This window comes from Athene cunicularia (genome assembly GCF_003259725.1).
Source record: "Athene cunicularia isolate RWA chromosome 17 unlocalized genomic scaffold, athCun1 chr17_part1, whole genome shotgun sequence".
In the NCBI taxonomy this organism is placed as follows: Eukaryota; Metazoa; Chordata; class Aves; order Strigiformes; family Strigidae; genus Athene; species Athene cunicularia.
Genome location: NW_020799122.1, coordinates 3,664,399 through 3,678,360, shown reverse-complemented (window position 1 = coordinate 3,678,360; position 13,962 = coordinate 3,664,399). Strand labels below are relative to the sequence as shown.

Genomic DNA, 13,962 nt, shown 5'->3' with positions numbered 1-13,962 from the left:
TGCCGCCCCCCCCCCCGCTGCTCCACCCTGCAAGGTAAAGACCTCACACCCCCAGCCTGAAACAAAAAGAGGCGTTTATGTATAAAAACATTGCGTCGACATTTGTCGGTCAGAGTACACACAGAGAGATAAACAAGCTCGTTGCTGATCCATCATATGCAGGACCAGAGTTAAAGGAGAAGAGAGAGAGGGAAGAAAGTTTATTATATAAAATGAGCCTGGCCTAAATTATTTATTGTGCTTCTGCTCCAACAGATGGGACTGCCCTCTGCACCTCATCAGCGGAGTCAGGGACTCTGGTGTCAGCCAGACTAAGTAAACAGCATGAATGTAACATCATGAGCTTGTCTTGAAAAATGGATGGGCTGGTGTTATGCAGTCTCCCTTTGGCGCTGAGGGAGCTGCTGGATTTTTTTTTTTTTTTTTTTTGCTGATAAATCACTGGCTGCAGCGCTGGCTGCTGCAGCGCTGGGAGCAGCTTTGTTATTCCGGGCCGGTTGTGGTGCAGAGCTGGGCTCCGCGGCCACGGCGCTGCTCTGCCCTGTAATTGTGGTGCGGGTCCAGCCACAACCCAGCCGGAGCGATGGGCAGGGTGGAGTAGTGGCAGCTCTTCACCCCCACCCTGGGGCTGGGCTCTAATTTTGGGTTTGAAACTTTGGCTTGAATGGTTTGGGTTCCTTTGTAAGAGGGAGGGGAAATGTTTGTTGAGCGTGGTGTGGAGGGAATGGAGGAAGAGGGAACAAAGAGATGTGAGAGATGCAAAAAGACACACCAAGATCAAGCTGGAAGGCTGTGGGGCAAGGATAACACTTCAGATGTATTGGTTTGGTCGTGGAGTTTTTTTTTCTAATGTTCTGATTTTTAGGGACTTTGTTGCCTGTTTCTTTTTCCCTCCTCCCTTTCCCACCTTTATCCACCTTTCTTTGCCTCATGGGTTGAGCGTGCAACTTTCCCAGGCAAGATCTGGCTCTTCTGTGTCCCTGTAGCCTGTCCATGTATGTCTGTGATTTGGGGCAGGACTTCATTTTTTCCTTTTGTTTGGTGTCTGCACAGGCTGGAGGGCTTCAGGCAGGTTGAAGAGGGTGAGAACTCATACAGATGTTTGCTGCTTGCCCTTCCAAGAGTTTTGTATTCTCCGTAGATAGATTTATTCTTGGTGTTTACTAAATAGGGCTGAGTGTCTAAGCCCCCAAGCTTGAGCCATGAGCCAGGGACTCCTGTCTGGCTGTACAAAGAGCAATAGGGCTGCTCTTGGCCTCACTGGGATCAAGTCACCCTTGCCTTGGGCTCCTTAAGCTGGTGTGAAAACTGCGATTAGACATGCACACCGAGGAGTTGGATGTCATCCCCATTTTCATGTGGAATTGCTGGATGGATGTGCAAATTTGGGTTAACTTAAACTTTTTGCCAAGTACACAGTTGGGAATGCGAATAATCTATGGGCTGTCTTAGGAAAATTGGCCATATTTGATTATTTATAGCTTCATCAATAGATCTTTTACTGCACACTCGTTTCTTTAGTACAAGTTAAAGATACTCAACTGATGTTAATCAGCACAGCTCCGTCGAGATCCTCAGAGTTTTGCTGATTTACAGCTGCTGACAGGATCGCTCCATTGTAGATGGAAGTAAGACTTAAAAAAAAAAAAAAAAAAAAAAAAAAAAAAAGACAGAAGAGAGAAAAATGGAGTGACCCAGATGACTTAACATGTACAGAAATGTATTTGTCTTTCCACGTTTCTATCTCACTGACCTGAGTTATGAAGTTTCATATACATATATGGGTTTTAACAGACGCAGCTAAACATTGATTCCATTAACTTGGAACGTTGCAGAGACTTTTATTGCTCACTTGAAATTTTCATATGGCAGACCCTGGAAATATGGGGGCCAGGATATAAGAAGAGGGAATTACTAAGAAAAATCATGTGTGCTTACAGATGTGCTTCCACAAAAATCTACCGTGACATTGGGATGCCTACATGCTCAATGCCTGTCTGTCAAGATAGGGAGCCTTTTATATTATGACATATGCCTTTACAGCCGTGACTACTTATGTATGACTAAAATGACACTACAGAAGTGTATTTTTATTTTTCTTGTAGGGACCACCTGGTCGCCCAGGTCTTCCAGGAGCAGATGGTTTACCAGGACCACCAGGGACAATGCTTATGTTGCCTGTAAGTACAAGCAAACTAAAAAAGCATTTAAATGAGTCGGGCTTTGCTTTGCTGCTGCTTAGTGCCTGTTCTTGCAGAAGTCTCCCATCTCTTTTATGCCAAGGACACATTTTCCTTGGTATAAAATATGGATCCAGATGGTTCCCCTTGTAAGTTTACACTTTGCAAACCACTACAACTTCTTCCACTGGTCAAAAGCACAAGGCAGGTAGATAAAAATTCCCAGAAGCGATGAATAAGCTTAAGTGTTTCTGACTGGGCATGGTGTTGGAGAATGAAAGTCATGAAGAAGAAACTGAAGACCCCTCCAAGGGCCCATTTTCCAGGCAGAGCCCTCCCTCCTACAGTGAGGAACCTCTAGCAGCTCTTGAAAGCACGTGCCAAAATTGTAAGCACCTGAATGCACCACTCTCTTTTGATGACCACTGGTTAATCTGCATTGGTTTACTCTTTTTTTTTTTCTCCTATGTGAAGCTAGCAAGTACCGAGTCAGCCTTCTTGGTTCTGGGATGCTGAAGGAATGGTTATATTTTGTGTCTGCTTTGATGTGAGAAAGCCCTAAGGAAACCAGCTGCCGAAAATAAGTGGTTAGGTACCAAAAGGAAAGAGTCTTTAGTGAAAAACCGCAGCACTCTTGTACAGGCTCCAAATGGTAGGGTGATACTTGTGTAGGTTCCTGGCAGGGCGCCTAGGACAGCCTGGGCCAAGTGCTCAACATGGAGCTGAGCTGGCCACTACAATACATTTGTTGGCCCCTACAGTAACCAACCGTAGGCCTATAAATGGCATCTTTGAATTCTGCTTGCCAAGTTCATGTGGTCATATACCTAACGCCAACCAAGAGACACGCGGAGGTGAAAGGGAGGTGAAAGAGCCGTCCAAGTAGGTTCTGCAGCCTGGAGAGTCCTTCTTGCAAAACTCCAAACGCACATGCGGTTAGGGCGGGAGAAGGGTGTGCGTCCTGGAAAGTGGGCTTGTAGCTGTTGGGGGTGGAAGAGGCAGAAGAAAACATTAAGCTCCTTCCCTTTCAAGTTTGGGAAAAGAAAACATTAATGCTTGGGGTTTTTTTTAAATCCTTTGTGTGCTGAAGGATCCTGGTTTGAACAATAGTCCAAACTCTGTTCTTTGAAGCGTGCTGCCACACTTGAGAAATACAGGCTTTGTCCTGGGACAAACAGGCAGCTACAGCCAAATAACCTGATGCAACCCCATCTCCGGGGGTCTCCTGGCCAACAGCATCCGCACGGGGAATATCAGCTCTGTGAGAACTTTGCGTTTTGTTTAAACGGTGGCGTGTGAGGTCCTTACAGTTCAGAGCCCACAATCCCTCTTATTGTGCGTTCCTTGGAGCTGGCAGGGTTTGCTGTGTGGGTCCAGACGTGGGAAACGGTCGGTTTGTGCCTGTGAGCTGGGTGACCTGAGAGTGCGGTGGATGCTCTGGAAGGACAGCGGTGGGGTTGGGTCAGTCATGCTGAACAGAGTTGTTTAGGAGCCAGGCTAGCGCGAGGGTGGAGGGACAGCAACCCCGTGACCCGCTTTCTCCATCTTGTTCCCATCAGTTCCGCTTTAGTGGAGGAGGAGATGCTGGCTCTAAAGGACCTCTCGTGTCAGCCCAGGAGGCCCAAGCCCAAGCCATCCTGCAGCAGGCCAGGGTAAGTGAAGGGCGGTGGGGATGGGGATGTCTCTTCCAGCAGGTGCCCAAGGAAGCAGAGGAGGACCGGAATAAATGTGTCACAGGAGACGTCTTCGTAGTTGCACCCATCCGTAGTGCTAGTGGTGGTGACAGCCTCTCATCTGAGATGGAGCTGCTTGTGTGGCTTGAGGTGATGACATCTGGATGACTTGGCCTTTCCCTAATGGCCAGCACTAGGCTAGGCCTAGGAACGTGGTTTTAAATTGCCTGAAGACCTTGGACCAGGCCTTCAGCCAGAGCCAGTAGACATAGACCTCTTGGCTTCGGTAGCGTTTGTTGTTTATGCTGACAGTTTTCAGAGTATATGAACAGCAGTGGTATGCGCTGTAGGGTTTTTTTTCTTTCTTTCTTTCTTTTGTTTCATTTTTTTTTTCCCCCCAGTAAATTGTAATAATTAAATGTATGTCACAGATGTAAAATACTCCCAGCTCCATGATTCTCAATGGGCAGACTGCAATTTTTCTTTAATGTATTTATTTGGAAATACATGATGACTATCCATGCAAACTTTTTTCCCTTGTATGACCTTATTGATTGATGATCAAATAATTCCTGGTGGCGTTCATTATGTAGACTTGCTGGTGAAACAAGATCAGCAGTGCACATTCCCAGTACAGCTCCTATTCCCTGCCTAGATGAGTACCTTAACGTATAAGGCTTTGTCGTCATCTGTTTAAAATAAAACTAAATTTCTAGCCAGTACAGCTTTAATTTATTTTTTTTTTTTCCGCGAGTGCCTGTGTGAAGTTAAACTTAATTGTTGACATGTTAAAAGCAGAGATGCAAGAGGCACAATTACAGCAGAAGGGAACACGTGGGGACCCGTCAAGTGCCCTCCTGCTGTGTTTGCCCTGATCTTGCCCAGGAGAGACCAAATCCTGGCTGTAAGCGCATCCTTGCAGTAAAGGGGAAAATACAAGATAATTAATTTAGGGAGGCGGTTTGCAAAGGGACACAGCTCTGGGGGTGTTGCTTTTCTCCCTGCCAAATGCAGTCATCCAGGGACAGAGCCTAGGTGTGCTCCTCGGGGCCGAAGCCCACGTCTGTCTGCAGCTGGGATGTGCGGCTCGGATGTAGCCAGTCTGTTACTCAGAGCTGTTGGCAGTCGCTTTAGCTCAGACGTTTTGGGCCAGTCTGTTGAAATAGGCTGAAAAGCAATTTATTTCACCCTTGAATGAAATAAAGTCCATTGGGGTCTCCACCCAGATGGAGGCACGTGCCCCTTTTAGGTTTATAACAAGGGATTTGGCTTAGCTGGGGCTATTCTGGTTTCCATCGAACTCCTCTCTTACAAAGGAATTTGATTTTATACAAATTCAGGTAGAGTACAGGGCCCTGATGCCACTAGCCACTGCATTTTCCTGTCCATTAACCTTGCTCTGAGAATAATGTTGGCGGATTATGTTTCTGTTGTTACCTTGTCAGTCTTAATTTCAAGGCTGCCTACAGTTTTTCCATCAGCATTTTATTTTGCTGGGAAATAGAGGTTTTGACCAGATGAACATTTCATGAGAAGCATCTGCTTTCTCAGACTCTCTGTTCTTGTTCTTTTTTTTTTTTTCTTTCTGCCTGTTGAGAATTGTGACTGTTATGAAAAAAAAACAAAGAACCTTCCTCCCCTCACTCAAAGTCCCTTTTCTCTGTTGTTTTTTTTTGTTGTGTTTTTTTTTTTAAATTTTCAATTTTGGGGAAAAATCTAAACTGTAGACAAATCCTGGGTGACTTTTGGGCTGTGGATGGAAAAGTTGAATATTTCCATAGAGGAAAAATTCCATATCTTGGCTAACTTCAACCTACTGTCAGCTGAAAACCCTGATACCAAAGCAGAAAGGGTAATAAATGACTTTTTTTTTTTTTTTTTTTTTTTTTTTTTTTTTTTGTGAGGAAGTTACAGGATATGGCAGGAATAGAAAAAGAGTCCTGCAGGGTGGCGAGATATCTTCTTCCCTTTTCTCAGGCCTTGTTTTTCTTGTTACCGTTGTTGTTAATTGCTTTATTAGGTTGATTTATTCCCTTAAAATTTGGCTTTCACTAGACACCGAACATTGTCCTAGCCAGCAGTGTTTCAGAGCATTTCCCTTTTAATGGGGTGTTGTAAAAAGATGCCACATAATCTAGCATTTGTGCAATATTTATGCCATTCCAAGTGCAATCACGGGTAGATTTTAATTACTGGAGTACACAGATAATTACAACTCTTTTAAAGTGTTGAATTGTCACGAGAGAACAAATTGTCCGAGGGATGTTTTAAAGTGTGGACCAGCCCCATTACCCACCATGGAAATTACTGACTTGATGCATGGTTACATGACTCCTTAATTATTGAGCTAAAAGCCCCCTGTTGCAAATAGAATTGTTGTTCCGTTTGCAGGGTATTAAATAGTAACCAAAAAAGGGGAAAAACTCCTAGGATGATCAAGGAAAAATCCTCCTAAACTGAACTATGATCATAAATATATTTGAATAAACCTCTATAGCCTGTCCAGGCCGAGTTTTGACGTTTACCTTCAAGAATTTGTTGCTAAAAGCGTGCATTTTATTGTTGCTATATGTGATGATGGAAAAGGGAATTGGACCTGCAGAAGCAGCTTCTCATCTGGTTGAAACTCAGGTAGCTCCTCGCCCCTCCATCTGCCTTGGGTCTGTCTGTGCGCATCTACACAGGGGGTTTGTACTTTATGTGCACGCTGCAGGGTGGGTGTAAGGGGTGAGGATGCCTGTAGAGGGGCAGGGTGAAGGACCCTATGTCCTCTCAGCAGCCCCCATGCACCATCCGGGGGCTTTGCCCATTTGTGGATGCAGAAAGGATTTGGTGGGAGCAGCGAGTCGGACGCTTTGGGGTCAATTCACAGAGGGCACAAACGTTGCTCCAAGGATTTGTAGTTCTCGGGGCGTGGAGAGAACGTGTGGTTGGTGGGACGATGGTGGCTTTGTCCTGTTGCAGCCATGGAGCACAGACAGCAACTGAGCCACGTTTCTCTTTGTGTTGCAGCTGGCACTGAGGGGACCAGCGGGTCCAATGGGTCTGACGGGGCGTCCCGGCCCCATGGTAAGTGAACGGGCAAGTGAGGACGGAGCAGACTCAGCCTGCTCTGGGTTACCTGCAGGAATGGCTCTTTTTTTAATGTGATATGAAGCTTCCCTCTGGTTCTGTTGGGGAAAAAGGTAATAAATCATGTTCTCTGTCCAAAGGGACCCCCAGGCAGTGGAGGACTAAAGGGAGAAGCTGGAGACATGGGACCTCAGGTGAGTACGGGCAGATTGGGCAGCGGGGGGATCTGGGGGAGAGCAGGGCACGGAGCAGCCAGTTCTGCTTTAGAGGCTGTTGCGAAGGAGCAATTCAGTAGCCCAATGCCAGCTGAAAGTAGGAAGGTGTGGGAACATCTGCTTTGCATAGAAGTGTCCCTTCATGTATCCAAATGCAGACTCAAGACATAATTTTAAGGCAATGATGTAAAATTCTGCAGGTGGTAGTCCTTTCCTGCAAAGACATCCGCAGAGGAATCCTTGTAAATATGAGATAGGTTGGAGTGTGGGGAGTTCATTAATGCTCAGGAAATTGTTCTTCCAAGCCATAAATCCTGCATTAAGGGAAAGTTCCTATTTCCTAATGGTGAGGGCAGTGATTTGTCTCCACCACATGGAGCTGCTTGCAGGGCAAAAGCTTCCTCAGGGGTGAACTCATGCAATCCATGTCCAGAGATGCTCAGTCCTGAGCCTTTCCAGTGTATTTTGAACCACGGGCTCTGCTCGAGGGGTTCATGTCCCTTTTTTGTAGCCCTGGTGACCCTGACAGCCCCGGCAGCACCCGGTCTGTGATGCCAGCAGGCGTTGGGTCCGTCTGTTGTGCCCTTGGGTGATGGCATTTCTTCCTCTCTCCTTGATGTCTTGCAGGGTCCACGAGGCATCCAGGGTCCTCCTGGTCCAGCAGGAAAACCAGGCCGCAGGGTAAGTGTCCTGGGAGCTGTGCTGACGGCTGCATTAACTATAATTTCTGCTAGAAATTGTTTCTGCTGCCAAACAATTCCTGAGCACCGAGTGTGTTGCACAAGAGTGGGCCGGCGGCCAGCCGGTGGCTTGTCCAGGACTTCTCCGTCCATCTGGGCAGACGCAAATGAGGATGAGAGTTAAAAGCTGGGCAGTGTGGGGAGAACTGCAAGTTTCTCGGTCTTAATTTTTTATTTTTTACCCTGTGGCATTGAGGCTGTAGCTGCATAAACACTCTGAGCTGGTTTGGACAGTCCCCAAGTCTGTAGTGCACCAGGAGGATCCAGTCCCCCAAGGGTTGCTGAAGCCGGTATAAATTGTGCTCACTAGCTCTGTCGACATCCCCGATGCTGATTTTTATTTTACTCCATCCTCTGGTTTGTCGTGATTCGGCTTGCCAGAGGAAGAAACAAGTCTTTTGCGTGACCCACTTCTGGCTTGCTTAAAAAAAAAAAAAAAAGAAAGTATCTCATTTCAATATGCAGACATCATCATTAGCATATCTTAAAATGTGCTGGAAGATAATTATTTCAAATTAAAATCAATGACCATGGCCCAGCATCCCATCTAGTGAAGCGGCTTCGTTGCCATTTGTCTCACACCCCTCATTAGCACCAGGCTGAGCCCGGGGTGCTGCTTCAAAAACAAACCAGCATTTTCTTCCCTCACCAAGGGAAGCTGCTCCCCAGCCAGCGAGCTCCGACTTAAATAAAACTTCACTCGGCCACAGACCAAAGAGCAGATGTCCCTGCGGTCCTGCCTTACCCTTTGTATGTGACTTTGCTTTTCTCTGTTGCAGGGACGAGCTGGCAGTGACGGTGCCCGGGGAATGCCAGGCCAGACAGGACCAAAGGTAGCGCCACGTGTTTATGTGCTTTTGGAATCTGCATCTTCTTTTTTAGCAAGCATTAACCGAGGGGCCCTTGGCAGAAGGAACCCACATTGCTCGGAGGAGGTTGAACAGTCCAGCAACTCCTGTGAAGTCATGGGCTCCATGTTGGAGAGAGGGAAGTTAAACACACACCTAGAAGGCAGAACAGCAATCTTTCCTTTCTTTTCCTTTCTTTTTTCATGCAAATTTTTTAAATTGGTGGATCGTCTTAAGAATGAAATATGTTCCCTTGGCTGCAGTTGTAGAACAAATACTTTGGAATCCCAATTATGAAAAACAAACATGAATGAGCAGTTGGAAATGTCCTAAAATATAACTATCAAAAAAAAACCCCAAAAAAACCTACTCACTGGGTGAGAAAATATAGAAGGCGTGGGGAGGAATTTTAATGCCCTGTATTTTTATTTGAGACAAAATCCCTTCCTTCAGCTGTGATCTGCTGGTATTATGAAGCAAGAAAGAAGCTGTTCCACTGAAATTGAATGCAGAGAAAGTTTGCTCAGGGAATCATGTATTAGAAGGTTTAAGTACTTTACTATGTAGATACTTAAAGTGGAATAGATGGGGGGGTTTGATACAGAGACAGGAGACTCCAAATCATTTATCCAGTAAAGTGCTTTAATGAGCGTCAACTGCCCTCAAAGGAGTGGATGCCAGGGAAGAAGGGAAAACAGAATAATGAGCAGAACTGGAAAGGAGAAGGAAATTTGCTGTGAGCAGAGACAGAGCGATGCTCTAGGACCTGCCAGAAGAAAGGAGCTGGGAACACCTCAGCCAGTCTTGGCCAGACCTATATGTCCTCCAGCCTGCTCAGGTGTATTCGACTTTTCCTTGCTAATAGATAAAGGATTTGTGGAAGGGAGGAGCTGGTACTATTTTCACGTACCATTAATATGTGAAAATGCAAGCGGCTTCACCTCTTTACAGAGAAAAAGGGACTTTTCTATCTACTGGGTGTTGCTCACTGCCTTCTCCCTGGGCATTAGGAGATGGTGTCACCCACAATTTTTAAACGCCCCTGTGTCTTCTCATATTTCCAAAGAGTTGAGACTTCCAGGAAAAAGGTGTCTCTCTGCATTTTTGTCCCAATTCCCCCCCAGAACACAGGAGACCGGGAACAGGGCACAAGTTTGGAGAGAAATCCTTGAGCTCTCCACATAACCAACCTGCAGGAGCTGCACGGGCACAGGTGGAAGCCCCGGGAAGGCAGGCTCCTGCTGCCCGCCTGCTCTAGGACTAACAGGGTTCTGCTTTTTCTCCCTCACGCTTGAACTTCTCACCGTTACCCGTTCCCTTTGGGACCATCCACGGACCTGGGCAGGGGACATGAGGAGCACACTCAGGGGATGTTCAGCACGGTCATTTGCAGGCAGATGCTGGCAAGTGCTGCCTTTGTTCTGCCAGCGTGAGGTTGCATGACTTTCTCAACATGGTGCCAAGAACAAATTAACACACCCGGCCTCTTAGCGCAGAGCTCATTATTTTGAGCTTGGCATCATGCTCCCCAGAAGGATGCCCAAAGCTCTGTTTGGCCCAGAGCTGCATTTACAGCAGTAGACAGTGGCAGGAGCTACTGGAGATGTGTAAGAAGAGAGATGTGCTGGGAACCATTCTTGCCTTGGTTTGCCTTCCCAGTGTGAGTAGTCTGGGACTATATATCCCCGGTACATCCCAGTCTCACAGCTGGCTTTGTGCCTGGTCAGGCAGAACTGCCCTTTCTTTGCAGGGTAGCGTGGTGATGCCCCTTTTGCAATACCCTTGAGCATCCGTGTGAAGTTGCCAAGTTTACCAGCTGATGACATTCCTTTTTAGGTCAAAATAGATCTGTCTTCTGACCCTGACTTCATTAAGACAGTTTCCAGAATTTATTTGTGTAGATATTTGTCTCCTTGGAGTGTCCAGGAGGGTTAAAAGGATGTATGGGATGGATCGTAATAAAGCTCAAGGTGGTGTTTGGGGACCTGTTGGCAGGCGTGGAAATACTAGTGTTCACTTTTCTCACCAGTGGATTTGTCATTTGTAATTCCATGGAATTAATAAATAAATGGACTAGAAAAAGCTATCCAGAAGCGAGATGCTTTAGATCATAGAGAAGTCACCCAGAGAAGTTCTGAAATCCACACAAAAATGCATTTAAAACCATAGGTGCTGAGGGAAGAGGGAGGAGGTAAAATGACTTTGAGCTTTTTTCTTTTTTTAATCTATAACTTTGAAATCATCACTGGTCTGATGGGAGGCGAAGGCTGAATGTCTGAAGAAGAAAATCGATCCCTCCTTGACACAGAAGGGAAACAAATTGGAAAGATATTCAACAGCAGGTGGAAATGTGTACTAAACTGGTTTTTCTTTTAGGGCGACCGAGGATTTGATGGCTTGGCTGGTTTGCCTGGTGAGAAGGGAAATAGAGTAAGTTATCTTCCACTTGTCTTCTGGCCACGGTCTGTAAGGAAACCTTGGCAGGAGGAGGTGTCTGGGAGGTCCTGGGGGAGGGCAGCTGTTGCTGGGGACAAGCTACAATGGTGCAATTAGGAGAAGATGAGTGTCCCGTACGAGCATCGCAGGGTGTCACAGCATCCCTCCCAGGCACACCATTCACATCCCAGGAAGCTGCAAGATCCTTCTGGGACTGCTTGAAATTTGAAAGGAGATGGGGGGAAAAAAATTGCCTTAATAAAACACAGACTGAAAAATAAAGCAAGAAGCAAATCTGCTTTCAGACAGTGCAGTTGTGGATGGAAATTGCCAGAAATTATAATGGGATTCTTCTCTGCATAATTAAACAATGGGGAAAAAAATGCAAGACGACGGTTATTTTGGCAGGCTGTTCCTGCCTGCCCTCCCTAGAGAGTGCAGCCATTGCTTTATAAAGCAAGGGAGTGTTTAAACAGCCGAGATTGCATCGTGATTACAAGCTACACAGGAAAGGGAAGACGGTGCCTGAGATACTTAATCAGCCAGAAGTGGAATAGCATGCCTTGGGTAAAGCAATAACCGCCTGCAGAGCCAGAGTCCCTCTCCTGAAGGAGCTACAGTGCCTCTGCTTGGTTCCCAACCCCCTGCCAAGGTGTGCCCAGTCAGTCCCGTGAGCTCTAGACCCTGGAGGACGTCAGTCTGTCAGTGCTGGAGCCCACGCGTGGTCCTGAGCAGGTGGAGAAGGGCTGCGGGTTCAGAGAGCACAGAGATGGGAACTGCGAGGGTGTGGGTACCTTCAGCACATGGCGCAGACAGAAGAAGTCAAGTCTGTTGCTTAGTTTCTCAATGTTACCTCATGTTTTCTATTGCGAGAGAATCTCCGCCTTCTCTTAAGCTTTTGTGCTGTTTCTTTATAGGGTGAGCCAGGCCCTCATGGACCCCCAGGGGCACCGGGAGAGGATGGGGAGAGGGTAAGTTTATCTCTGGATTCGGCAGTCCTTTGAATTCATAATTAACTCCCGTAAACAAGAAGCAGATGCAATATCAGCCAGAGACGTGGCAAGAGCAGCCAGCACCAGTAGGTCGCCTGCTGCCATTTGGCAGCAGCAGCACCTCGTCCCTGTGTCCTGGGGATGCTGCGGGTCACCATGGCAAGAGGGAAGCAGAGCAAGGGGGTGGGAATAAAAGCGAAAAGAAGCATTTGTTTTTGAGGATCTAGTCAGAAAACTCAGTTTTTGTTAAAAAAATAACACAAGGAAATCGTTCATCCTCTAGGTGTGCAAACTATCACTTCTGTTTTTTTAAGATCCAAGAAATTGCAGCAAGACTTGGGGAATAGAAATTCTGGACAGATGTGGGAATTAAAGATTAAATTTTTCACTTCTCCTTCCACACTGTTTAGTCAATAGTCGAAGGCCTTCAGCAAAGCTCAAACTAAATGATTACATGTCTAGAAGGGCTGGTTTAAGAGGAGAGATTGAAAATGCTGAATCCATAGCTGTGAGGAGCGAGTATGGATTTCCCAGGCTCTAATCCCCCTCCATGATTTCTTTCCACCTTTGGCTATTGGTTTCCTCTGTAAAACAGAGGTTAATAGCGCCTTCCTCACCGTGAGGTTGTGGGGATTAATTAATTAGCTCTGAAGTGCTTTTAAATCAGAAAGACCACACCTGTGTCTTGTGGTGGAAGAACGAGTGTCTGGAGAACTTTAATCCTAGAGAGAAAAAGAAACCATTCGGGGTGTGTGGGGAGAAGCTCGGAGAGCATAACTGGGGAGAACGTGAATTTTAGCAGCAGAAGAGGAGGGTTTGCAAGGGCTGGCTGCTGGGATTGATCTCCTGAGAAAGAGCCTCACGTTTTAGGTGATTTAGAAGGAATCCAGGGGAAGCATCATCTAATACTCTTGGGGGATCAGTGGGGCATCAGCAGGAGGTGGGAGTGGAGGAATGAGCAGTTACCCCGTTGCTGCCTCTGGTTTATCCGAGGACCCCATGGGCTGATGTGTCTAAATCCCGTTCCTGGGGCAACGCTCCCATGCAGGCTTCCCGTTCGCTTTGATACTACATCATGTGGTTATTGACTTGCGTGCCCGGAATTGTTTCTACAATATCTTGTATATTAACAAAATCCATCTTTATAAACCTCAACATGAATGTTGAAGTACCCTTACAGCATTTCTAACCCTTGGTAAATTCTGCACACGCAGGATTAGTCTCCAGGTTTATGAGGTCTTCCTTATGCACAGCTACCCTTTTATTATCTCGTGTCCAGAGAAGGGCAACGAAGCTGGTGAAGGGTCTAGAGCACAAGTCCTGTGAGGAGAGGCTGAGGGAACTGGGGGTGTTTAACCTGGAGAAGATTCAGGGGAGACCCATCACTCTCTACAACTACTTGAAAGGAGGTTGTAGCGAGGTGAGAGTCGTCTTCTCCCAAGTAACAAGCAATAGGGCAAGGAGAAATGGCCTCAAGTTGCTCCAGGGGAGGTTTAGGTTGGATATTAGGAAAAATTTCTTCACTGAAAGGGTTGTCAAGCATTGGAACAGGCTGTGCAGGGAAGGGCTTGAGTCACCATCCCTGGAGATATTTAAAAGACGTGTAGATATGGTGCTTAGGGACACGGTTTAGTGCTGGACTTGGCTGTGTTGGATTAACGGCTCAATGATTTTAAAGAATTTTTCCAGCCTAAACGATTCTATGATTACTCCAACGAAGCTGGTTTTCTGTGTGGTTATTATTGAACAAGAACGAAACACCTGTGATGTGACAGAAATATAACTGGTTTGTTCTGTCTCTTGTTT

General features: G+C 46.4%; 1 protein-coding gene across 1 annotated transcript in view; it reads left to right on the top strand.

Moving 5' to 3' along the window:
* COL5A1 (collagen type V alpha 1 chain) overlaps nucleotides 1-13,962 on the top strand; it is an 86,777-nt gene that overhangs the window by 16,352 nt on the left and 56,463 nt on the right. The window contains exons 8-15 of the mRNA XM_026860656.1: nucleotides 2,106-2,180; nucleotides 3,740-3,832; nucleotides 6,866-6,922; nucleotides 7,066-7,119; nucleotides 7,768-7,821; nucleotides 8,660-8,713; nucleotides 11,105-11,158; nucleotides 12,082-12,135. Of these exons, the coding sequence (XP_026716457.1) occupies nucleotides 2,106-2,180; nucleotides 3,740-3,832; nucleotides 6,866-6,922; nucleotides 7,066-7,119; nucleotides 7,768-7,821; nucleotides 8,660-8,713; nucleotides 11,105-11,158; nucleotides 12,082-12,135 (495 nt within the window). The remainder of the gene's footprint in view (nucleotides 1-2,105; nucleotides 2,181-3,739; nucleotides 3,833-6,865; nucleotides 6,923-7,065; nucleotides 7,120-7,767; nucleotides 7,822-8,659; nucleotides 8,714-11,104; nucleotides 11,159-12,081; nucleotides 12,136-13,962) is intronic.